Here is a 27,470-nt window from a genome sequence, read left to right as displayed (position 1 = left end):
GTCGCTGCGAATTCATCAGGGAAATAAAGTTGACGAAAAGTTGCACCTCTTCAACGGGAAGAAACTTTGAGTGCCGTTTTTGTCACGTGACCAAACGCCCAAAACACTTGCGAGTGATTGATATCGTTTTCACCAACGTAGAGTCTCACCTCTCCACCGTGGCGGCCGCCTCCTCCAGCTGGTTCAGCAGGAACGGGTAGAGAGCCGGGAACCGGGTGAAGAACTCCCGACCGGTCATCCTGCAGACCAAAAAAAGCCACAAGAATACTTTATAGTCAGTTTGCCCATGGACATACCATCATAACTCAGTGTGCAGCGCTGATGCTGCAAAAGCTGCTGAGACTTACTCAAAACTTTTCTTTTTCTTTTTTTTTTAAAGGAAATCAGGTTTCAGCCTATGACCTTATGAGCTCACCATGTCAGAAGAACCCCCCCCCCCCCCCCCCCCCCCCCCCCCCCCCCCCCACCCAAAAATAAATAAATTAAGATATAATACTTGTGGGGTCTGCATGTTCTCCACATGCGTACTTCGACTTCCCCCAACTACAGTCCCCAATGTTGCTTGTGAATGTGAGACTGTCTGTCTGGCAGTCGGCTCCGGCCAGGGCCGGCAACACGTTGCAACTCTGAAGGTCGCCAGCGGAACACAAGTATCGTGTTTATTCTCAGTTCTCACCGAAGGTCTCACATTTTTCGCGTGATACTTAATAAGCGGTGTTGCAAACCGGGATTACAGAAATAAAACAAATCACAACAAATCCTCACAAACACAAACTGCGCTCAACGTTGCAGTGAGAAAGAACTCTTCTGAAACGACCCGACTCCCCCTTACCTATTAAACCGACTATGTGGCGCCCTCCTGCCTCGTACACTGCTTAACGTCACTTCTAAGAGTATTCGACATTCAGAGACTCCGATTCAAAGAGTTTAGTCCACGGCAAGGTGCCAGATAGTCAGGCTAACGGAAAAGCATTTAAAAATAGTTATGTATTACTTTCAAATCTCTCTTGATATGAACAGAACGGTGTCAGTGCTGGAGTGTTGCTTCGACACAGATTCTCACACGAGGATCATCTGAAGCGACTTCTGTAGCGAAGTTTGATGTGAGCGACGGCCCGATGACGGGAAAACGACATTGTTTTCAATGTTTCTGCCGTTTCCTTGTAAACGGCCATCGTTTTCAGAACCCGGCTGCACAAACACGTCTGAACTCCAAACACACACACACACAAAAAAAGTTTGTTTTCACTTGAACCACTGTGGCGTGAATGGAGTCGAGCTGCTGCACAGCCACACAGGGGAGGCCGGTGGTTCTGCCGCCATCCAGCTTGTGTTTCACCTAATTGAATTAGTTTGCAGTTAGTCCTGATTCAAATCATATGCTGCGAGCGCTGCGCGTCCATAAAAGTGAGCAGGAGGGGAAAAGTGAAAGAGGAGCTGATAAAAGTGTCCTTCCTGTGCCAAACGTAAACAAGTGGAGCCTTTATGTTTGCCGAGCGTCGCCGCGGCTGCAAATAGACCGCCCCCCAGTTAATGCGTGCCCGCGCTTGCGCCATGTGCTCCGTCACGTGCTTTTTTTTTTTTAACGCTCATGCGTTCGCTCGCTCGCACACTACTGTCAATAAAACGCCAAACTTTATATTTAACGCTGGCGCTCTCCGTTGCACTGACCGCCATTCAGCCTCTGGGCCAATAAACGCTTTTCTTTTTTTTTTTTTAACTCCGGTCGTCTAAATCAAGTCGCTCCTGAGGGGAAGAGGTCCGCTTGGCCAAGCACTCGATCACAAGACTGGAGGAGGCTGCAGTCAGGCACGTCTGGCCAGACACACACACACACACACACACACACACACACACACACACACACACACACACACACACACACACACACACACACACACACACACACACACACACACACACACACACACACAAATGGGAAAAGTGAGCCGCGTGCAAGGGTTTGAACGCGGATGTGTCGCACTCCTCACCTCCTGTGACCTGGCACGTACACACAGGTGAGGCATGGGGGTAGATGCACAAGTGCATAAACACACGGGGGGGGGGGGGTTGTATAAGAAAGAGTCGAGCAAGTGTGTGTGTGTGTGTGTGTGTGTCTCATCCTCTGCTCCACTTAATGAGAGCCTCTCAGTCTGACATGGCGGCGCTGCCTCCAGCAGAGGTCAGAGGCTGCGTCGGAGCAGATTAGACGGGGTAAGAGGGTTGAGGGTCGCAGGAGGTGTGAGTGAGCCGCTCGACTCCAGTGTTTGTGAGCGCGCTGCGTGGCGTACGACCTCCGAACGGGAATGCCAGAAAACATGTGATCAGCAGCCGTTGTTGAACAAGAGGACGGAACCGAGACGGCGTCCTCACACTGAATCGATAAATACTGAAACAACTGGAATGGAATTTATCATTATTTCTAAACCTGCCGTAACGAGCTGAAAGTATACGTCTACCTTATACACTGACGGCAAAACTACAACAGTATACTCGGTACTTGCCTTGCGTGAATTTGAAATATTACCTTTTTTTTTTTATAAACACACATTGTTCATTTATTCCCATTCAAGTGACTCAGGCTTCCCACTGACGTCGATGTTTGGTTTTTGCATGAGCGCGATGAAGAGGCTGGTGTCAAATGACACGCATGGGACGCTGGATGTTTGTAAGCTCGGCCTTGAATTCGACTCGGCCACAGCGGCTCCGACGGCGCTGCTGCAGGTTTGAAGAGCGACTGTTCATGTGGATGAAATGTCTCATCCGTGCCGGAGCGCCGCAACGTGGATTATTCAAAATGGATCTCATCAGGAAAAGGTTGCGAGCAGCTCAAATTATTTCCTCGTCACATGTTGCAGCTTTTTTTTTTTTTTACAAACTTGTGTCTTATGTCTGAGATGACCTCATTATGAAACTTTACATTTGCGCATTTGTAAAAAAAACAACAACAAAAAAACCTTTTTGAAAACATGCCGAGTATGCTGCTATAGAAATGGGAGAAAATTCTACTTTTCAGAAACACTGCGACTGCGCATGCGCACCACGGCAGTAGTAAATACTTCTTCTGCACATGCATGAGGAAGTGACATTGTTTTCAAAACACCAGGCCCCATTTACACGACAACGTTTCACGTGACACCGAGTCCATTAAAAAAAGGAGTGTGTTTACACTACAGCAGCAGCGGACTCACAGACAACGATGTAGTTAGTATGCCGGGCCACAGGACGGCGCTGTTGCTTGATTTTGTAATGAAACCACACAGACGTGTGCAGAGAACAATACGCTATAAGCATGAAGAGAATAGAGAGAACCTGACATCCGCATGGACTGATGACGCAGCGGATGCTATCAGGGGAGAGTCTCAACTATTAAACTACTGATCTGGACGGTAAAACTCGAATCCTGACTGCGAGTCATTCCACTCTGGGGCCGCCATGTTTGTTTACAACTGGATGAGCAGGAGGGAGGGAGAGAGACGTGCACGTAGCCTCCACCAGTCTCTGCAGGAGGGAAAGAATCTCTCCACCCTGGGAGCCGGATTAAAACATACAGTGCACCTGCACACTTGTCTCGTGTAAACAGACCCTCGTATACACTCGTATTCGTTGTCGTGTCAACGGGGCCTAAGTGTGTTTCACAAAACTTTTGTGAAACATGATGTTTCCAGTTGAAACCTTGCCGTGTGAACGGGGCTGTGCTGGAAGAGACGACAACTGCTAAAATGAGTAAGGGAAACTAAGAATTCCGCAAATATGAGGCCGCATTCGTAAACATTGGGCATTTCCAAGATGGAGACCAGACGTGTCCAGACTAAGGGACAAGTGGATGTTCAGGGTGAACAAAAACAGCAGGAGAAATCGTAGCCCCGATGTAAAAAGTGTTTGGATGTCCACAGATCTCTGAAGAACTCACTGAGAGTCTGTGAAATAACGGAGTCTAAACTTCGGTGTCCTCCGACTTCCTCTCCATGTTTGATCGCGCCGCTTGGAGACCAAATGGATCTCAATATCCACGCAACAAGGCAATGGTTTGTTTTAACACACCCTTTAACTTACCAGGAGGACAATCGATGGTTTGGTTGTGTCGCTTTTTTATCTCGTTCCTCATTAAAGTGTCTGATACCGTTCGTCGCACTCCAGCGTCAATGTTTTTAGCAGTCGAGGGGTTCGAAGCGAGGAGCCGACCGACCGGAGATAAGGCTGCCGGGCCTTCGGCAGGAATGCGGAGTGCGCTCTTCGCTCTGCCCGCTTTGTTTGCGGCTGCGTGCGTGTCGACGGCGATATCTGGTCGCCGAGCGGGATGGATCGGAGTCCCCCACCTCTGGATGCTGGATTTCGCTTGGCGTCGTCGCAAAGCGGTGTGATAAAAACGGGTTTTGCGTGAGGGGGGGGTTTGGGTGTTTATGGTCCAGCTTAAGCCAACCGAGAAAACCTCCCGCTGCCAAACATTAGAGTGGACAAGCTGTCACAGTGCATTGTGCGCTGCCAGAGATCACTACAGTAAAATCACGGTAATAGCAGAGGCCGGGCGGAGGGGGGGGGGGGGGGGGGGGGGGACTCTCACAGACAATTAGAGATGAGACGCCGCCGTTGCGGCTCAGAAACGTGCGGTTTGGAAACAATGTCGGGTCGATTTGTTGCGACTCGCTGCCGTGGTGAGCGACGTGTTACGGGAGCAGAGAAGTAATGACCACGTGATGGCGGGGCAGCGGGGGAAACAGAATCCCCGAGCCGTCCAAACTCCCGCGCGATAACCCGCCGGAGTTCTCCGGGCTCATTTTCTACAGCCGTCATTTATTGTTGTTTCTCATTCATCACGGCGCGCACGCTCCCACGGGCGCTCAACGGCAACCGCAGCGCACTAATAATAAGAACGTAAGCTGCAGACGAGAGGGGGGGAGATAAGTGAGAGCTGTACAAAAGGGCTGGAAGTGCAGACTGAAAACACAAGTGAAAACAGACAAGATAAACAGGAGCAGCCTTGGCTGGGCTGACGGAGCCAAGAGAAAGATGGAGGAGGAGGAGGAACAAAAATGTAAATGCATGAGGAACCAGACTGAAGCAGAACCCCAAAAGCCCTGGGAAACTTCATATCCTGGACTGTCTTGCGAGTGAACAAGTGGTTTGTGAGCTCGATATAGACCTCAGTTCCACCGTCACACTGGTCCAAGTGCTTCATGTCCATCAATATTCCTTTATTCTCCCACGATGATGAAATCTGGAGAGTGAGCCAGTTAGGACTTAGCAATGAAAACACGCCGACGATAAAAGAATGATGCTCCAATGAACAGACAGGTTGGATGGTTATTACAGAGACTCTCGACTATAAAACTTTCCAGGTCCCAGGAGAACGTGGACTGGGAGTCATGGCGTGACGGAGGCCGCCATCGTTGTTATTGTCTCCCTCCTTGGCGCATGTGCACCGGAACAATTTCCCAGCGTTTCCTCGAGTTTCCACGGAGTCTGGCCGGTTTCCACAAAACCTGACCTTGAAAATGCACATTTTCAGGTGACGTCAAGTTTAGACAAACCAAAGCACCCAGTAATATGAAAATAAATAAAAAGTGAACCTGGATGGACCACGTCAATGACTATTTTGCAACCTTACCAGAAATGCTGAGTGGCTGTAATCCAAAACCAGTGTGCTGAGATTAACACGTTAACTCAAATCCCAAAATGTATGTGTGGGGGAGAAAAAAACAAACATCTGAAGTGCTGTCAAGGTGTTCAAACAGGAAGAGGGTTGTTTGACAAGGTGCTGGAAGTCTGTTAGTAATCAAAACTTTGAAAACAACCTGTAAAGTTTTAGTCTATCGACCATAAAACTTCCAACAGAAACAGATTTTTATACGGATTCTTCGTCAGTCTGTGAGTCACTGCTTGCTGCTGGAGGACAGTCGGTCTACCAAACAATATTAAGAATATAAACCATAATTATCCCCTCGGGTCTGACTGGACATGTCGGGGGACCATGTTTACAAAACGTTTTCCAGTGAAAATGCAACGCTTCCGTTGTGTTTTCGGGGTCTGTTCCCTCGCCAGCGCTGCTCTGAGCCACTGAAAACTGCTCTAAAGCCATCGAACATATGAAATGAAGAGCAGGTAGAGTAAAAACAATGTTCCGTTTGCCAGAGCAACGCTATGCGTTTCAGTGAAGTGTCTCACTATGTGCAAATCTGTCCACACTTTTCACCCTCCCACTTCATATCCACAGCTTTTATCCGCTGTTTGGAAAATATTAAAGTTATCTGTTGCAGAGCACGCTCAGTAAGGCTGATACTCCTTTCATACCAATAAAACTAAATTACCATTTTGTGCTTCTGGGGCGTTTTTTTTTTTTTGGGGGGGGGGGGGTTTAAAACTTCCCTTTTCCTCGAGCCGACTTTGTCATTTCCTTATTGCTGGTGCAGAAGCAGTGAAAACCTGCTTCCCTGGAAGGAAATAATAAGCAGGCAGGAGGTTTAAAAAAAAACTATAAAAAAAACTAAACTGCTACTGCCCAGCTGAGGAGGTGTAACAACAGTGCCCCCCTGTGGTGAACTGGTAACACTATGCTATAAGACCACATACAATCCTACTGGCTCAGGTCAAACTGATGGTTGCTAGAGGATAATTGATCCACAGGTTTAAATTCCACGCACGCGACTTCAAAACTGGGTGTTGGGGTGCACGACGCAGCGGACCTGTTCTTCTTCGAGTGCTCGTCCTTCCCTTTCTTCACCCCAAAGATCCTGGTGATCAGAGTGCTGAAGAGAAGAGTGGAGGAGTTCCTCACCTGTGGGGGAAACAGGCGGCGGACAAAGTGGGGTATGACGACGAGAGCGAGGGAACGGTCCAACCTTTGGGTGTCGGGACGGCGTTGGAACACTCACCGCCCAGACCGGGGAGGTGAAGCCCAGGACGGCGGCCTGCATGCCGTCAGAGACGAAGGGGATGATGTTCTCCCCGAGACGGGTGTCCCTGTAGAGAGCCCGGAGGATGTTCAGAGCGTGGACCTGCATGGGGGGAGGGGGGGGGGGGGCAGACGTCGGCCGGTCAAACGGAGACTCCACCTCTCCGAGAGACGCACACCTGACGGCAGGTGACACCTGAGACGTTGCGTGGTCGGACCTGCGGCACGGTGGAGCGGTCGCCGTCCCCCTCGGCGGAGGGCGTGGCCAGAGCGATGAGCGTCCTCATGGTCATCTTCAACAGGCTGCAGCTGGACGACTTGGGCTCAGAGGACAGCAGAGCCTGTGACAGAGAAATAGTGGTGAAGCCGCAGGTTGTCACCACGTTTTTAGAAATGGCAAAAAAAAAAAAAAAGGCTTTTTATCACATGCATTTAAATCTGGTGCGGTCCTCTTTCTGATTGTGGATAAATAACTTAGAACAGCTCACTGTAGATTTAACTTCTGCCATTGAGGTGGGCAACTTGTTGAAGGACTTCAGAAAATGGTTGGGAAACCATGGAAAGCCAGCCAGGAGTTAAGAAAAGTTCTTAAAATCATTTAAAATAAATCTAATGTGAGGGGGGGGGGGGGGGGGGGGGTCTGAACTTGATTTTGATTCATCAACAACTGCTGGACTCAAACCCACATGCAGTGTGTTTGATGGAAGTGTAAAGATTCGATCACAGAGAAACGACACGTGAACATCGCGGAAGAAGGTCATGAAAATGACCATTTTAGTCCAAAAAGGTTGATTTAAACTACTGTTCACCCAATACAATCCAACAAAAAACAATAAAGGACAGTGATGTAAGACATTAGAACCATGAAAAATCCTACATCCAAAGACTTTTGATTAAAAGGGATTTTGATCAAATGTTTCGGAAACTTGCTTCTGCATCATCTGTCACTGCGTACTGTCACTTTAAATTGTGGCGCACACCAACAGAACCACCACACCTGGTGCTTTTCACAACTGGACATCTTTTAATATAATTTTTTTTCTAATTTGAGCCAATATGAGTATACACAATACACTCGAGACACTAACTCTATGGCTACAGGTTTTGCGATTTTGTTTGTGACATCAGGATAACGACTGAATCATGAAGTCCGTTGGAAAAAACAGACGACCGGTTTCCACCAATGATATAAAAAAAAAGAGACCATCTCATCAGGCTGCCGCTCAGTGGAGACGTCACCTAAAGAGAGAAGAACACACCCTCCACAGCGCTGAGAGCAGGATGATGGACGTCCCTCAAACCGTCTCATGATCACGAGAGTTCAAATGAGCAAAAGCCTCTCGGCTGAACCGCGCTGATGTTTACGTACTGTAAAAAAAAAAAAAAAAAAAAAAACAAATGGGATGAGTTCCCCCGGGACGGTCGCTGGATGATGCCGTTGGAATTGTAAAAGCAGTGGGAGCTGGAGATGTTGGCGGTGGGAGCTGATGGGAGCCAGCTGTGTGTCGGGCCGGAGGAGGGAGTGATGGGAGGACGGAGGGACGGAGGGATGGAGGATAGAGGAGCAGACGGGGAGGCGGCGGCGCCGTCTGGCTCCTCTTGTGGAGGGGAGAAGTGGGGGAAGGTACGAGAGAAAGGGAGGGATGCAGGAGGCACCGTCTCACCACGACCTCCCAAACCATTTCAATGAAAACTTTCTCCTGGACACGAAGGGGGGGAATCGTACGGCGGATAAACAGCCCGCTCACCTGAAGGGCTCGTTAACTTGATTTAAGAAAATAATGTAAAAAGCTTTACAAAGATTCTTTTTTTTTGTTGTTGAATGAGAAAAAGAAAACAGGTCATTATTTACTCATTTGCAATCGATTTACTCTGCAAATCAAACAAATGAACCATGTTTCCTGTGTCAGCGGGAGCAGGTCAGCCCATACAAGCTGCATTTGAGAGTCGACTTTAGAGAAGTCAAAAACGTACTTTTTTTAAGTCTCTTATCACTCAAACACCATATGAATGAAGAAGCTGAGGCTTCAGTTACTATTTGGCAAATGGAAAACTGCATGGGAGGAAAGAGGACAGTGTCATTGCCTGTGATTGTATTTCCTTTCAAGAACAGGAAAACAAACCTTTCAAATTAATTTGTTCTGTTGGTGGTTTGAGTCAGTTTTAGGACTTTTTGATGATACGTGGGCCATGAAACCTTCTCTCCAAAACTCTGAGCTCAAGTGTATTCGAGTCCCAACTCTGACATGGTTTTTCTCTGAATATCACCGTCTGATCTTTGGTTAAGATGGTCTCTCATCTCACATACTGAAACTCTTACTGAATATTGTTTATTTTTTTCCAGTGTCTCCGCACACTGAGGTCGTGTTAACGAACAAGGAAAGTGTTGCATATTCACTTTAAAACGTTGTTTGCAAACGGGGTCTTAGTTGTTTGTAAAACTCGTGAGGAAATATGAGGATTTTTACATAACTTTCACCTTTTAGGAGGTTAAATTGAAAAGTCAGTCATGTAGAAATCCATCTGTCATGTTATATTATTACGTTGTGTGTTTGTTCACTCTGTGGCATTGTATTATAAAATAATGAAAAAACTATTGCTCTAGAGAAAAAAAGAGGGCATCACCAGCTAATATGTTGAGGCTCGATGAACAACTTTAAGCAGCTCTAACAATTAAAAGAACAGCTTAATATGTTCACACGCTGAAAACAGACATTGTAACTGGTCTCTCCTTCATTAGAAGGTGTCAGAAATCATAAAAACTGAATAATATAATCATTACCAATGCAGGGTTTAGCTCCTCCCAGTTCAACACACCTGTTTGCGACGAAGGGGCTCGTTATTGGGCTTTTTCCCAGCCTTGGTGATGACATCATCAGTAGAGTCAGGTCTGCTGAAGGAGGGCTAAGACATGCAGGACGGGGGCCCCTGGTGGAGATAACCACTTTCAACTAATTGATGGCAACTAGACTGAGCTCCGCAAAAATAAGAAAGAAATTAAAGCCTAAGTTGGATGCTTATAGGTTTTTGGGCTAGCTGGTGATTTCTTTTTTTTTTTTTTTGCCTTTCTTTTTCCAAATAAAATAGTTTTTCTCCCAAACACGGCGAAGAGAATTTCACGCCGGCCGTACGAACCTGGATGTAGAAAGGTATCCCGGCGCTGCGGCGGGTGGCGCACAGCTTGGACGACGGGTCGCTGGACTTCACCTCCTCCAGGACCTGGGACAGCCAGCGGGCGGGAAGCTGCTGCAGGGGCTGACTGCCGCTCCTGAGACACACGGCAACACCACACGGTCACAACGCGGCGAGGGGGGGGCCTCCATGAAGTAGGCTTACCTGGACACGTCGCACAGACCTTAAATACGCTGTGGTTGTAGGTGTTGACGCTTATATGCGACGTCTATTTGGTCCAAAATGTGAAATTTGTATCGTTAAAAACCACTCAAAACCTTACTGATAAATTGTATGTCGAAGTGTGGGTAATGTGATTTCTATTAAGTGGACTAGAAATTGCAGCATATCTTCATATGCTTTGTTTATATTGAATAAATTTAAATTTAAAAATTAAAAAAAATTAAAAAAAAATTTAAAAATTTGCATGAAGCAACACAATTTCATCTCCAGTGGATCACACTGGTAAAAGAGGGCCAACTTTTAACTTTTTCTCACTATGTGTCGTACAAATGTCTACATTTTCACAAATCTATACTATTAATATATAAATTGACTCCAATCGCAACATGAAGCCAATTTTGATGAAACCTTCATGTGGAAAACGCAGTGAAGCGTTCAAGAAAACGTTTCTCCTGTAACCGCTTCATTATGCATGTTTTTATAAACTCATTCTATATTTCATGGCGGCATCACTGATATCTTAGCTCGAGTGTCGTTGTTGTATGGCGTCTGCCATTTGTCAAAAGTTGTTGAAAAAAAAAAAAAAAAATTCAAATTTTCTTGGTGGTTTGGCCAGATTGGAGCCTCTCGCGGCCGGTTTTGGCTCACGGGCCTCATGATTGTCTCTGCATATTATCCTAAATCCAGGCAGGAGGCCTTTGTGTTGGACGACGTTTCAGCGGCTCCATCTGCTGCTTTGATTCACTGGCTGCTCTCAACTAATGGTTTGGACTTGATGGTGGAATCAAACTGAAAACAATCACGTTGTTTGCGTGCCTAAATATCTTATTTACACAGACAATATGTATTAGTCATTCACTGGTAACTTGAGTATAATTACCATTTGCAGGATTAATGTGATTGCCTTTGCAAAAGATTGCAGGAATTAATGGACGACTTGCGCTCGTAGTTCACAATAATAAAATTGACTCATTCCACTTTGTACAAAACATTAGGAAACTCTGCAGTGGGGACATGACTGACAAAGTAGGGAAAAGCTGCAAGTGCATTAATGACATGCTGAGATATTGCAAGCCCGCACAACGGCATAATAATATTTATGTTTATATAAAAATGTGTGCATCCTCTTATCACGGACTGAAACATGGTTTGGATCTAAATCCAACTCATAAATGGTGTCACCTCGTCCAGCGCATAACATGATTCCCGCGTGTTCACATTCCCATGTCGATCCACGACTTGGCTTGTACAGGTCGTGAAGGGCCGTCGCTACAATGGGAGCTCACGCTTTGACCTTTCTGACACATTTACACCGTCGTCTGCTGCACGTGGTGAAACCAGGCCTGGGAATAAGATCCGGTCCCGCAAGGAGCAGCTGCAGCGACGAGGTGAGAGAAGCGAGGACGATTCTATTATACATTTGATACCTCAAGGAGGCACAAGGACACACAAGTACAGAGGGTCTAAACCAGGGGTCGGCAACCTTTAGTGTTCGAAGAGCCATTTGGTCCCGTTTCCTACAGAACACAACACCCAGAGAGCCGCACACATTTTATTTTGACAGTCCCACAGGCAGACCACGCCAGGAGGAAACTACACACAAAACCTTCTTCACTGCTGGTCGACAACTTACAACTAATAAACTAAACTACATGAACTAAGCAACAAAAACACAACACAACACAATTATTACCGACACTACAAACCTAATATAACCCTCAATAACTACATTTAAAACACGACACACAGAAACTCCCACAATGCATTGCAGCTCTCAGCTCCTTTATTGCTGCACATTATTAAAATGGAAGATAAATGTGGGAGATGTGGGATTGTTAGAACCATGAGTGTGAGTGGTGTGGCTTTAATGTCCTGTAGTTGTTGTGTAATTCACTAGAATTTGTCGTCACTCTCAACAAGCCTGCAATGAACCTCCCGGAACTGTCGGCGCTCCGCAGCGCAGCAGTTTTACTGTGAAAGGTACAGGAAGCTCCAGGCTTCAGACACCAGTTGAGCCGCTGTCGTGACCTGCAGCCGCAATTCTACGTTCTTCCTGCCGTTATTGTTGCGTAATGACGCTCCATCACTGCGTCGTTCACGACCCTACATTTTACCACTCTTTGTAGCGGGACTGTACTCTGGGTGGCCTTGCCTCCTTACGTCCCTCCAGGATGAACTGCAGTGGGACGGAGGCTCAAGGAGCCGCAGTGGAGGGACCAAAGAGCCGCGGGTTGCCGACCCCTGGTCTAAACTATGGGAACTCCATGGGGCTCCGTTTCCACCGCACAAAAAGTGCAGGGAAGGGAAGTAGCATTATTGCAAAGTGTACCCAGAGTCAAATCTGGTGCGTTTCCTCCACAGAAAACAGGTTAAAAAGTAGGCGGGGCTTAGAGAGAAGACTTTTGGGGCACTGTCGAGGAACTGGAGGGTGACTGTGGGAAGACAGTACAAACAGGGGACAACTGGGTGCTCTGCGGGGGGGACCGCCGAAAATATAAATGCACGGGCCCAAACAGGCGACGGGGTTTGAAATATAAAAAGAAAGGAAAACAAAGTGACGGGAGTGAAACAAAGACGGACAAGAATGAGTGGCGAGCGAGGCGGCGGCGCAGTGAGAGTGCAAACACAGTGCAGCGCACCAAAAGCCAAGGCCGGGCATCAAACGGCTGCGGTCACACACCCCACAATCAACACCCCATAACACAGCGCACGGCCTGCATACCATCCACACTCTGCTCTTCCCCTCCTGGAAAACACACTACCGCGGGAATGTCGCTCCCCTCACGGCGACTGCTTCCCTGCACAGGAACCAAAAAAAAAAAAAAAAACAGGCCGCTCCGGGTTTTTAACTGCTCGGCACCGGGAGGCTCGACGCGACTGCGGCACTCCTGCGGTTCTTCACCTGCTGCAGGGAGCGAGACGTTTCCCCGCAGCCCACCGTCGAGGAGCACCGGGCGTGAGGTGCGAGGAAGTCGTTTAAAATATTAACATTGTTCCGTCTCGCTTCCCTCCAGTGGGAAACGGGGGGGGGGGGGGTAGTTCTAGGAATAGCCGAGGTGATGAGGAGTGGAGTCGTGTATGGTTTATCTATGTCAAGTCTCTATATCTATATGAGCCACGTAACCTGGGTCAATAAGGCCCATTGTTTACGTCTTGCCTTTATTTGTGAGTAAAGTAAAGACAAATGTGGCATGAATTTCAGGAGTGAAGAAAAAAAGTCGAGGAAAAAAAAAAAAGCCGAGACCGTCAGGAGGTCAAGGGTCCGTTTCCACGGCAACGTTCTCATGTGAAAGCGGAAAAAGTTCCGTCGCGTTGTGGAGAGTCGCTTAAAACTACAAAGGTGCTCAAAGTCACTGAAAACACTTTTTTTTTTTTTTTAAATGCCTCCCGAGGTGGAACTTTTTGAAAATGGTCTAACTCCGTCTCCATAGAAACGGCGAGAAACAACAAACCGGAATAGTTGTTCTGCAAAAACAGTGAGGAAAAAAAAAAAGAAAAGAGATCGTCGAAGACGATTCTGTCTGAATGACACAGACAAAAAATGTAAAATATATTTTATAAGAAGGGACCTGCCTTGTTTTTTTTCTCATCTCCTTACCTATTGTTTTAGCCTCTTTTATTCATTGTAAATTTCTCCATCTGCGAGATGAATAAAGGATCGATCAATCAATCAAAACAAATAGAAACACACATACTTACTTTAATAACAATACTGAAGAGTCACATAGTAATTTTTTTTTTTACATTTGGACTCAGCTAAATGGACCTAAAATACCTGAATTAATTATATTTCTTAACACTAATGCATACAAATCCAGACCTGAGTTAGGTCAGGGGTGTGAAACGTAAAGGCTGTGGGCCAAAACCAACCTGCAAGAGGCTTTAATCCGGCAAAACCACCAAGCAAAAATCGTTGATTTTTAAAAAAAAATCTCTTAAGAGGGTTACAGAACTCTGAGACCCGAGCTGAGGCAGCGAGGTAAGGGAGCCTCCTTACCTCGCTGCCTCAAAGCCATGCTATCATACATTTACATTTTTGGCGTCCTGACAAGTTGTGTTTTTGAGCTCCAGACTTATTAAATCCAGCGTTTTGAGCTGTAATCAAGGAGTATTACATCTGAGGAATGACGCGGCGCACTGTGTGTGCGTGGTTTTACTTTTCAGCTCACACACACACACACACACACACACACACGCACCTGCACAGCATGTCGGTGAGACGCACAAAGCCCACGTAGGCCAGTTCAAAGGCGCCGCGGTGACGGGACTGCAGGAGCTGCTGACGGAAGTACAGGCCCACCCCTTCCACCTGCAAAACACACACACACACACACACTCAGCAGGAAGTACATTTCTCACCGCATATTTCAACAGGTCACAATGACATAACCGACGAATCACGGAGTGAATTACAGGGAAACAAAAGGACCCACTATGGTTTTGTTTTATAGAGAAGGATGTTGGATTGAAGGACTGCTGCATGGATGCAGTTTCCTCCAGGGTTTTCCTTCTGGTCCGTCCATAACGTAAAGTAGAATACATGATGTCCTATTAGGAGCCATGGCTGAGGATGACATGAGTTTAGTGAAGAGAGCAGCCGAGAAAAAGGCTGAATTTACGCATTTCGACGTTACTATTGCCGATTTCAACGCAGTAATTACTATATCATATCTCTAAATGCATAGTGAGAAGTCTGAATATAGACTTAGTACCAAGTATTGATTTAGTTTGAATACTGAGTGGAGTAAATTCACATTTCCACCTGTCAAAGTGTCCTTGAGCAAGACACTGAACCCCAAACTGCTCCCAGTGGATGGACCGAGTGCCTCGCATGGCAACTTCCCCCACTGGTGTGTGTGAGTGTGAGTGTGAGTGTGAGTGTGAGTGTGAGTGTGAGTGTGTGTGTGTGTATGTGTGTGTACGGGTGAATGTGATCAACGATGTAAAGTGCTTTGGGACTGCTCAAGCAGTTGAAACGTGCTGCAGAAGGGAAAACCAGCCATTTAATGAAAAAAGACAAGTTTTCCTGAGAGAAGTTGGCGAGACAAGAATTAAACCAACCAGAACACGCGCACGTTATTTACTACGGCCTGCTGGTCAGACATTGCGTACTTTTGTGTTTGGACACAACAAGATGCCAAGTCAGTGCCTCCGCCAGCCTCGGGGAGAATCCCTCCAATGAGAACGATGAGAAACGCACCGGGAAGCCCTCCACGGCCAACTTGGTGCTTCGCTTTAGCGGAAGAATCATTTTGAAGTGGAGCAATTACGTCTAAATACGTGCAATAAACGCTAAACACGACCAGAACAATAACCCCCTCGAACCCGACTCTACCCTTGGCAATGACAATAACTGCACTATCAGACGCTCACAAACGGCGAAATTAACAATCTCCCTGACGAGCTGCGCCGTTTGAACACGGAACTATCGATTAGGTCCGAAATAAAAACACGGAGAAGGCAAACTGCATTGCCTAATCCTCCTTCAGCTGAGAGAGAGAGAGAGAGAGGTAGAGGGAGAGAGAGAGCGAGAGAGAGACGGCTGAAGCTTGGCCAGCGCCACAAGCCACACTCTTGTTTTAGAGGCGACCACTTCGTTTTGGTTCCGACGAGCGGCGAGCATGTCGAGCGTGAGAGCGGCGTGTCAGTAGCGTGACAACCGTGTTCAAATGCGGATGCTGAGACATCCGCATAATGGCCACCGTCAGTAAAACCATCCGGTTAGTAATAGTGTTAGCGACATTATTCTAACTATACACACACACACACACACAGACGAGGCAGTGCGTAAACGGGTGAGTGTGTTGCAGGTGAGGCGGCAGGGCGAGGCTGCAGCGCCCTGTCATTACGGCTGCGGTATCATCGCCACCGCAGAGGCAGCCTGGCCTCGGCTTAGTCAGGGGTGGCACGGAGGGCACAGGGAGGGGTCACCCCCCCCCCCCCCACCACCCCCCACGGGGCAAATTAAATCAAAGACAAAACAGTGTGAAGAAAAAGCGAGGGAGAGAAAATGAATAACTAAAATATGGACGCGGGGTGAGACGCAACACGCGAAGTGGAGGGAATACTGTGGAGTCACTGGAGTTTGGCCCTGATGTCACCGGTCTGAACGTATGAATGAAGACTCAAGAGACACAGAGGGCTTAGGCAGCCCGTTTGTCGCCGCCATAAACCCGGCTGACCCCGCGGACCTAAAGTGAACCAACCCGGGGAAAGAAGAAGAAAAAAAAAAAAAAAGAAAAAAACACGCCAAAGCTGAGTCCGGAGCCGACCGCCGCCGCCCCGAGCCCCGTGACTTATCACAGACTCCCAGGACGGGGCCTGACCTCATCGGGGAGTAAAAATGGCAGCGCCGGGCGCCGGTGTGGACGGTGCCCGCGGCTCGCCGGGGCCCAGACCGCTGCGGTGCTGAGCTGGCCCTGAGCAGGGGCCGGCCCTCCTGGTGCCTATTTAAGAAAGCTTCACCTCCCCTTTGCTGCTCCGTCCTCGTCTGTGCAAGAGTTTGAGGGGAGAAAAAAAAGAAAAGGAAGGGGGGGGGGCGCTTTATTTAGACGTCAACTTCCTGTTTGCAAACGCACCCGTTTCCCAGAAAAAAAAAAAAAAAGAACTTGTGTGGAGTGAGGGAAGTTTCCCAAGTGTAATTACATGTGTGGCTCGTGGGCCGTGACTGTGACCCAAATAGCCAGCTCCTCTACCCCCCCCCCCCCCCCCCCCCCCCCAATGTCCCGGAGGTTACACTCCACTCTGCTGATGTTTGTTGTTGCTGCAGCAGGAATCCTCAATGTCTGCAAAACACAGTGCCAGCATTAAAAAAACAAAAAAGCCATAATCAATCTATTGTTGCTTTAAAACGCCCGCAGCTCAATATAAAGTGGTTGTGTGAGACTGTGAATAAAGAACAGACTTGCAGATTTAATACACTGGCTTAGAACACGTTTAATTTAACACTTTTTTACTCCAATGCAAGAAACATAATTACCTTAGAAATTAAGATAAAACAGGTTTTTGTAGTTTATTTGTTTGTCTTCTGCAATATAATGACGTCATTATCTCTACAGTTCAGAAGATATTTTATCAACGTTTTACAACCGTCTGGTCATTTTAACATTCTTTTTAGCCCGTTTCAGTGGATTTATCCATCGTAGGCCCAGTTTGCCCGTTGACACCGAGGTGCACATGCGCAGTGATGGCGTTTCAGAAAAGTAGCATCTCTCTCCCCGTTTCCACGGCAACCGAGTCAGAGCATTGTCAACCGGTTGCGTTTTCAGTGGCACCATCGTCATGGAAACGGACACCCGATAATGCACGTAAACACACACGCTCAGCGTTTCTGCCGTTCCCGTGAAGACGGACATTGTTTTTCAAACCGCAACACCTTTCTGACACGGAAACACAAAAGCGAGGCGTCTTCACTGGAAGAGTCTTATACTCTCTCGTTGCATTCTGGTGTGGACCAGGAGGGACACCTACTACATTTGAGCGAGAAGAACAAAGAAAAGACTCCCATAGTGTCGTTAACTACCCACTTAACTATCAGTGTATCTCCACTTGATCCTGGTCGACGACTGGATTGTGTCAACATCAGCATTAAACCCTATTGTTGAACCTTGGCCACGCTTCAACTTGTGACACGGGTCAATTGCACTGGTTCATGATGAGAGGACACACTTTAAGTCATTGTGTACATCTAAAACAAACTCCTCTTATACCATCAGCTCCATGAATCTTCTAAAAGTCGCCTCTGTTGTGAAAAGTCACACTTTTAGGAGAGTTTATTGTTCTGTTCGACCCTCGTGGGCGTTGTGATTTATTTTTAGGCTTCTTGCTCTCACAACGAGATGGCGTGAAGTAAACCTTGTCTGCTGATAGAGCAACGTCAGACAGAGCGTTGGCATTGTGTTCCGAGGTGTGTCTGTGGGTGCGTTTCCTCCTTTGCTGCAGAGCGGCCCAAACAAACGTCTGCCTCCTCTGCGTGACCGAAAGCCGCGAAAGAGCTGGGCCAGGACAAACACCAGAGCCGTCACAGTGCAGCTGACCAGCCACCTCGGTGGTCTCTCACACACACACACACGCACACGCACACGCACACACACACACACACACACACACACACACACACACACACACACACACACACACACACACACACACACACACACACACACTCGCTGCAATGAATTCAAGTCCGTCCATCACCTGTATTTAGAGTTTGTTTGAAAAATTATTTCATTTTCACGGTTTTAATTTTAAATCATTTTAAGTGCTCATGTGAGCGCGCTGGCCTCACAGCAAGAAGGTCGAGGGTTTAAATACAGGACCTTTCTGTGTGGAGTTTGCATGTTCTCGACACGTTTGTGTGTGTGTGTGTGTGTGTGTGTTCCCCCACAGTCCGAAAAACCAACATGCACCGGGGGTTCCCTGAGCAAGACCCTCGGCCACCCACCAACTCCTCAGGACACACTTGTTAAAGAGTTTATTCATCTCAATGATTATTAATCTGAAAATGAACGGGACATTCAGAGGTTCTACAATATTACAATATTTCTTTTTTAATATCAGGAGATCAGATCTAAATCTTATAATCCAATAAGTTCTGTGAATAAAAACACTGATCACATCGAACAAGTTTCAAGGTTTTTAATTCCTCGGCTTGTTTAGTTCTGGGGGTTGTTTAATGACAGCTGCCATAAAAACTGGGCAGCGTCTGCGACACGCCATGTAATAATCAGCAACACGGAAATATTTCAAAGTACAGAGTGAAAAACAATCCAACTGCAATTTGCACCTTCTGCAAAAACCAGCGCTTGTCGAGCTTGGAAGCATTTGTGCAACACAACTAATTTGATGGGACGTTTACAAAGTAAACTTGGAGAGGAGTACAGAGGACTCAACGAAGCGACGGATGAGTACGACGTCAGAGCTTTTTTTAAAAAAAAAAGAAGGATGAAGAATCTCCACAGCGGTTCCAGAACCAGCGACTTACTGGAACTGTATAACTAGGTGACAACATGCAAGATCAGTTCAAACTTAAAGTGTCCACTATTAGTTTAGTGTCGTCAAGACAACTGGAGTGAGGGAGGACATCCAGCAGAGTTTGTGTTGGAATTCCTTGGGACTCCATATCTGCCTTTTTGTTTTAAGAAAACTTTTACGTAAAACATGAGGAGCTGCTGATAAAACAGGTTTAGTGCTTTCGCGACAACGACTGATCTCATGGCACGTGTTAGCAGGCGTGTTGTCGTGGGGTTATCCATCCAAAGTGGCCAAAAGAAGGAAATGCAGTAAACTGGCTCCAGGTACATGAGTAGTTAATGCTCACTGATGCATGGGAGTCAAATGACCTGCTAACATCTTGCACGCCTTCACACGTTGAGCAGAGTCGACGTGTTACAGCTGCTTTGGTTGCGAACTCTCGGACTTACACAGTGATGATGACGTGGCCGCTTGGCGTGACCAAACAATTGTGCAGAATAAATGTGAAGATAGCGTTGTAAATGTGGGATTTTAGTTTATTTTGAATCTGTCCAAATTCAAGGTGATTTCTAATACATTTAACGTTGAATTCATCACATTTTGAAGGGAGCTAAAAGAATGTGACCAACTTAAAAGTTGGAATCATTTTTATTGATTTATGGTTAAAGTGACAAGCGACCGGACATGAATCCTCTATGATCAGAGGCTCAGACCTAACCCCAGCCATCTATGACGGGGGTGTCAAACACATTTTAACTCACCCGAACCCACATTAAGCCTAATTTCATCTCGAGTGGGCCGGACCTGCAAAATAGTACAAACACATTTAATCTTTAAAGTTTTTTTTGCTGTTGTTGAATCAATGATGAAAATGTCTCCAGAAATGTACTTTACAACATAAACCCCAGTTTAACGAAACCTTCTGGTGTAAAATACTTTGAAATGTCCATAAAACGTCTCTCACAGCTGTTGCTTTACGCATGTTTTTACAAACTCATGACAGCATCACCAATATCTGAGCTGGAGTCTCAGTGTTGTGTCGAGTGCGCTCATTTCAGGAACTGTGCTTTTAAAAAAAAAGTCAGTTTTCTTTGAATTCTTTTACAATTTGCTGGTGGCGGAGGCGTCGAGCTCCCTTCCCGCAGGAAACACGTTTTGGTCCCGCAAACACCTCGACGCGTACGTTTGGCCGTGCAGGTCACCGCTGCGGCGGAGTGACGGCGAGTCAGACCCGCACACGCTGGCCGAGTGCGACGCTGACGACAGGAGCAAGAACATGAAAAAGAGAGGCGGGGACGAAGAAGAAGGAGGAGGAGGAGGAGGAGGAGGAGGAGGAGGGTGGGAGTTGAGATTTTCCTTCTGTCCGTCTGCTCCTCAGTTTGACTCGGTTACATCACGCCGGTTATGTAATCGAGCCGTTTCCATAGTAACCACAGACAACATGATATCACCGGCAATTATCCCCGCTGCGGTCGCGGCATCATCACAACACTGAGGCTTCCAACTGGCTGCTTCAAGCCGGTCGCGATAGGAAGATTGAATAACTGCTGTAAAACCCGAATCAATCATGGAGCCACTTCTAAGTTGACGGTAATGAGCCCAGCTCGCCTCGCTGCTTTCCATCGCCAGAGACTCTGACTGATCGTTCCGTCCAAAGAAAGCCTAGGCTGGGCGAGTTAACGCAGTAATATCACAGGAACGCGTCAATGTGATCATTTGGGGGCAAGGCTGGAGAGTCGTCGTAGAGCACTTGAACCACAAGTTAAAGCAGCACTGGCAGTAAAGTGAGGGACTCTTCTACACTCGTACTAATGCTTGACGATGAAAAGCAAATAAAACCACGTCACTGACAGTCAGAATCTCCTAGCATCCAGGACCAGACCAGCTGTGGAGGTGAGAAGCGAGGAAATGAAGTCTCAATCAGAGGAAGCCGGAGCTTCACTCAGATGTAATAGTGAAAATAAGAACGTAAACGGCTCACTGGAGACTCCTCATGGTCCTGGAGTTCAGTTATTTCCAGGGCAAGATGCTCGGAGGCCTTAAAAATCCTGTTAAAAATCTGCTGAAAATCACATTAAACTAAAAAATATCCCATATTTAAAATGTCGGATTCAATCCAACACGCCATAACATTTCTGCTGGCTGAACCTGAAGCGTGAATCGCGGTGAGACAGACCGGTGAGAACAACAGGAGAGCCAATTTACCAAGTAATTAGATCCATCTTGTTGAAAGAAAAAGTATATTATTATTTATGTACTGAACAGCAAGACGAGAATGTGAATAACTGCAGGGTTTTCTCTCATTCTTTGCCAAACGACAATAATAAATTCTGCTCACGGCTGCAACAGTCAACACGTCGCAGGCGAAGAACCTGGACAGGAAAAACTGCAGCCTTCTAACGCACACACACACACACACACACACACACACACACACACACACACACACACACACACACACACCCTTCACCCCCTACGCAGACAAACACAGCCCATGTCTGGGACCCTTGTTATTAAGGACGTACACATGCTGAACCACTCAGACAACTATTCCTGTGTGTGTGTGTGTGTTTGTGTTTGTGTGTGTGTGTGTTTTCCTGCTGCTGGTGGAAGTGATTTGGAAAGAATGCAGTGGAACAGGGAGGGGCGGCGCGGCCATTAAACCAGCGGGGTCGGGCCTCAAATGAAAGCGCGGCGCTAACGAGGGCAGACGCTAATTGAAGAGTCTTCCCAGCGTGGGGCCTCACACACACACACACACACACACACACACACACATTCACATCCTTCCCCGTTAAAGGTGAGCAGACAGTGAAAAGAGCTTTTGCACAGAATGCGCGATGTGTGCAAACGGCTGACTCGGCATCAGGCTCAGACGGTCCAGAATGGTCGGCGAGTTCGTGGCGGCAGCGGCGGCGCCCGTTCCGAGGTCTCCGTCAAGACGCACAGCGTCGACCCATTTCCACATTCGGCCATTTGTGGCGGTGCACCGCAGCGCCAGTATTAGCAGTTCATGCACTTCATTCGGCCGGGTGTTGATTTCTGAGGGCAAATTGCTGTGGAAGTCGTAACCGACTCCTACGTCCGTAGTCTGGGCTTTCGCAATAACGACGCTGACAAAATGTCTCGTTTTCTCGCATTTAAACCCGTTGATGAGAACTCAGGTTCATGTAATCGCATCCATTACGTCATCGTTCGTCCTGCTAACTGCCTCTTTTCAATCTTTTAAGCGAGTCACGGTGGAAAATGATCCAAGTTCATTACGTTTTTATGTTAAAATGTTAAACATTTCTGCTAAAGAAGCATGTTGCTAAAAAACCTCATCACCACTCTACATGGTGGGAAGTTTCACTTCATAACAGAAGTTTGTATCAAACTTGACATTTTCACCTCAGATGAGCGAGAGGCTAACGGGACAGTTTATTTCAAGGCTTCGCATGTTCTGATGCTGAACTTAAAACATCTTCGGGCGGAAAGCTTGAGCCTCTTTAAGCTGGAAACCTGAGAGAAAAATTGCTGATATTGTGAAAACAGCAAAGTGGAAGATTCTAACAAAGATCAATGAGGACGGGAGTCGTGAAGGTGACGGTGGAGACTCTGACGCCGGCTGGATGCCACCCTGTTGTGACAGTGTGAATGCTGTGTGTGTGTGTTGAGCCTGTGTGTGTGTGTGTGTGTGTGTGTGTGTGTGTGTGTGTGTGTGTGTGTGTGTGTGTGTGTGTGTGTGTGTGTGCTCACCTGCTCTTCTGTGATGAGCCCCGGCTGTGTGCAGTGCAGCGGCAGGGTCTGACACAGCTGGCCCAGCAGCATGGCCACCTCCTTCATGCTCCGCCAGCAGCACACCAGCACCATCTGTGCGGTCACCCTGTAGCCCTCGCCGCCCGCTGTCAACACACACACACACACACACACACACACACACACACACACACAGTAACACACATTAACGCAAGAAACCTTTGACCAGTCTTTGGCTTATGAACTGATGTTACTGTACATGTTACTGTGTGATGAGCTGAAGCTGAGTGAAGTGTTTCATGTTTGATTTCAGTCGTGACACAAATCTCACACGAAATCATCCTCGACACAGCCAGTCATGACGAACGGGTGCCACACAGACAGGCACAACACTCCCACCTCCTGGACATCACGGGAACTGCAGCCAGTTCCCCCGTGATCGTTTCTCCCCACAGTCCAAAAACAAACAAGTTGCTTGTGGAGCAGAAGGAGGGTTCACCTGCGTGGAGGGAGGGCGTGTGCGAGTTGCGATGGTCTCCTTGGTGAGTTTCCAGCTGCCTGGCGCTGGTGAAGAAGTCATTGGTGTCTCGGGGCTGAATCTCCTGCAGGATCCTCTGCAGACCGGCCGACGTGTCTGTACAGAAAAAACAATTAGGATTCAGTCCTTTATCATTGCAGGATCACTCAAGTTGAATTCAGCTTTTAGATATTTATTAGCGCCAGACCGAGAGGGTCTTCTCATGGTCGATACTGACGATTCGTGGTCAAGGAGCCGTTAAACAATGTCCGGAGCCGATATTCACTTGCCATAAAGGTGAAAATATTGGCGTCCAGATTTGGAATAATACAATCTCCAACACTTAACTTTGTTTTAAATGCCATTAAGCATGTTTATTAAACAGCTTTTTAGGTTTGCAACACGCCAAACGTTTTTATTAAATCTTTTGTTTTAAAATTCAAAAATCTAAAATTCAAAAATTTTAAAATCAAGGAATGTGAATAACTGACACCATGTACATTTTTATATTGAGAAAAACTTTTGAGTCTCAACCTACTAATTGAAAATCAGTGTTGATTTACTATAAATGGTGGCTTGTTTTTTTATTTTATTTTGACTGTTGGTGAGTGAACTAGCCTCAATAAAATGCTTATTTTGTTTCCATTGCCATTAAACAGCCTCCTTGTCGCAGCGGTGCGCTGAAACGATGGCTGCTGATTACCCGAGTCTGTATCCATGGGGATGAGTCCCTCCGGGGACGAGCTCTGGACCACAGGCGAAACCACGCGGGACATCCTGTAGCACACCTCGATGAGCTCAGACACCAGGAACCTCCACTGCTCTGTCCGGGTCAGACTCCTGCACACACACACACACACACACACACATGCAGGACAGAACATGTTGAAACTTTTCTTCTTTTTTTTTTGCATGAGCAGAGCAGATGGGAGACGTGTGGATGTTTGTGCTCACTGTGTGTCGAGGTGCTGCAGCACGGCGGTGATGCAGTGCGCTCGGCCGTACAGGGGACGGGAGGACGCCGCCCGCAGCAGAGACGACTCGGCCTTCTGGACCTCTGACTGCAGACACAGCAGCAGCAGCTGCACCACTGAGGACCGGAGAACCGCTGGTTAATTATCTATCATATCCATATGAACTGAAAGACGGCAACAGTCATTCCCAAAAACACAATTTGAGTGGATTAGAAAACAGTTGATGAGCATGTTCATTATTAACAAAGCAATAATGTACAAATGGAAAATAATCTGCAAGTTAATGAAAAGACAAGAGACAAACAAGTGCAAAACAAGTAACAGTCAGGGTAATGACTGACTTTTTTGGGGGGGAAGTGGTAGGAGTAAACAAGTTTAACTTCTTTCTACCAAGTTCCAGACATGTTGAATTTGATCTCTATGCCATTTGTAAATCCATTCTGTTCTGGACCGGCCAGATTCAAGATCGGAGTCCAAACCGAAGAGTCCAATCATGGCTTCAACGTATACATACATACATATAATAAAACGGTGTCAAGCAATCTTAAACGAAAAAGAAAGTGGTATTTACAGTGTTTACATTGATAAATATTGAGAAACAAATCGGTGTGTGTGACGGACCGGCCAGGGTGTTGAGCTCCAGAAGGAGAGTGTGCGAGGCCTGGGCGGGTGGCGAGGGGGGCTGCAGGCGGAGGCCTTGCTGCTCAGCGCAGAGCAGCAGAGCGCGGCTCAGGTCCGGCTGGTGGAGCAGCAGGTTGAGGAGGTGGGCCGCCGTCACGCTGTCGAAGGGTTTGGTGCTGGTGCTGAGGTCCAGCGCCGCCTGCAGGACGCCGAGCGTCCGGTCGGGCTCCTGAAGAAAAAAAAACACTAAGTCATCAGCGCAAAGCATTTGAGATATCTGCAACTGGTTTCACGTCGAGAAAACGTGACGGAGTTCTCAGACCTGAAGGCCGACAGTGGATGGGGGGAGTTGCCGTAGCAACGCCGAGGCCAGCTGTTTGACTTCCAGGAAGTTGCTGGCGACGCAGTAGAGGACGTTCTGAGCGTGTGCGGGGGTCACGACCTCTCCGAGGGCGAACAAGTCAGGGCCTGAGAGGGAAGAGGAGAGGCGAGAGGCGAGAGGACGTCAGGAGGAGCGTCGGGCCGAAGTAGAGACGCTGGCTTGGAGGACAGAGACGGGAGGAAATGTGCTCGAGTCACGGTGGCCATGAAAAGTACTGCTGCTGAACCGTCCTGGAATAAATCTGAAGTAAAACAAGGTTCTGCTCTCCTGGAAAACATTTCAGTTGTCAGATGAATGGCATGTTTTTCCCCCACCAGTAGCTGTTTTTACGTCAACAACTTCAACAAATTCTTCCCGAATGAAATTATTCAGGATTCATGTAGACGTAACAACCTGAATATCATCCCAATGGATCAATCCCATAATGCATTTCACTCGTTGGCACACACGATCACATTTCCAGCTTTATGTTCGCCCGTGTTGAAGACAAATGACTAAACTTGGTTCATCAAGTTTGTAATAAAACTGACATTAAAGAATAATTTCCTTTATTTGATGATCAGGAAGAGACGACGTGTTTATGGGGGGAATCGTTTCCTGCACTGAACACGTTGTGGTGAAGCATCAAGAGGAGAAGTTAAACAAGACGCCCACAAAGTTCCAACATTGGGAATCAATTCCATGGACTCACATCGGGTCAGGATCAGTTTCAGAGAAAAGCTTCGTACGGTCAGCCTCAGTAACTGTTATTGTGATGTTTAAACATGAATAGCGACGCAGTGGAAGGAGATTTTAACATTTCACTAAATGCAATTTAGTGAACAATCGACAAGTGTTTACAATCAAACACTCGTTGAGATTAAACCACAAATGTTCTTTGAGTCAATGAGTAGTTATTTCAAGTTTTTGGATCCAAACTTCTCAGGTAGTTTGACATTTTTGTTGATATTCTGCACAATAAGCATGACATTTTTGTTTGATCGATCATTTTTCTGTTTCAGTAATGCCTCTTCGACACCAGAAAGCTGCTCTCATTTAAAGTAGACCAGACATACAGCCTCAGTGGTGTGAAAAAAAAAATGTATTAATCAGAAAGAAAACACCAGATGTCGTACTCAAATACCTTTTCATACTGAGCATTCTAATGATCGTATATCTTCTGATTTCTACGTGAATCTCCAAAACCAACTAATCACGAATGCAAGAAGACACAAATGGAAGATATTCGAGGCCTTTCTGACGCTAAAAGATGTTAAAAACAGCAAACCGCAGGCTGCACACCAGACAGATGACGTCTGTGTTAAGGACAAAAACACCCAATTTGAGCCGATCGAAATGTGAATCCTCACATTCACTGAAGAGGATCCAAACCAGAGGAAAATGCATCATTTATTCACACTTTCCTCGAACTAAAACCAACATCCAAGTCCAAGCAGAAACTCTATCCAGCAGGCTGGTTCTTTACACTTACAACTCATCTGGCTGCTGAATTAACCTGAAACACAGTGATAATGTAAAAACAGTGCAAACAGCCCACGTGTTTTTTTTGGTTTTAAGTGCTTATTCCCTGCATACGCAGTGTAAGGACCAGGACTTGAGGACGTGTTTGACTCTGTAAGTGCCGTACCGGTGCTGAAGGTGAAGAGCTGCGCCAGCAGAGCCAGCAGCTGCAGCGACAGGAGGCTTTTGGAGAAGGAGGCTGCGGGCAGCAGCACGTCCAGCAGCGTCACGCTCAGCCAGCGCAGGAACTCCTGCGTCAAAAAAAACAAAAAGCCAGGCGACTCTTTTAACGGAAGGCCGAACGGAGGCCGAGCGCCGACGCCTCTCGCTGGACACTCGCACCTTGTACAGGTGAAGGGTGTGGCGGTCCGCCTCGCTCTGCTCGCCGTCTCTCTCCTGGCTCCGCCTCTTCTGCAGCAGCTGAGCGCCGTCCTTCGCCCTGCACAGCAGCTGGGAGGAGACAGAGCTTCGTTTACTTCTCAACCCAAGACCGTCACTCGTCACAGACTTGATCAACTT

The 27,470-nt window shown here is 47.2% G+C and overlaps 1 protein-coding gene across 1 annotated transcript in view; it reads right to left on the bottom strand.

Moving 5' to 3' along the window:
• thada (THADA armadillo repeat containing) overlaps positions 1-27,470 on the bottom strand; it is a gene marked incomplete at its 5' end in the record, with an annotated part of 108,951 nt that overhangs the window by 71,534 nt on the left and 9,947 nt on the right. The window contains 14 exon segments of the mRNA XM_080507551.1: positions 150-239; positions 6,684-6,775; positions 6,873-6,995; positions 7,111-7,233; positions 10,028-10,160; positions 14,446-14,555; positions 22,958-23,103; positions 23,457-23,591; positions 24,178-24,314; positions 24,429-24,564; positions 25,070-25,298; positions 25,392-25,537; positions 27,079-27,202; positions 27,294-27,401. Of these exon segments, the coding sequence (XP_080363677.1) occupies positions 150-239; positions 6,684-6,775; positions 6,873-6,995; positions 7,111-7,233; positions 10,028-10,160; positions 14,446-14,555; positions 22,958-23,103; positions 23,457-23,591; positions 24,178-24,314; positions 24,429-24,564; positions 25,070-25,298; positions 25,392-25,537; positions 27,079-27,202; positions 27,294-27,401 (1,832 nt within the window).

This window comes from Blennius ocellaris (assembly GCF_963422515.1).
Source record: "Blennius ocellaris genome assembly, chromosome: 13".
Lineage (NCBI taxonomy): Eukaryota > Metazoa > Chordata > Actinopteri > Blenniiformes > Blenniidae > Blennius > Blennius ocellaris.
This window is presented reverse-complemented; position numbering and strand designations above follow the sequence as displayed.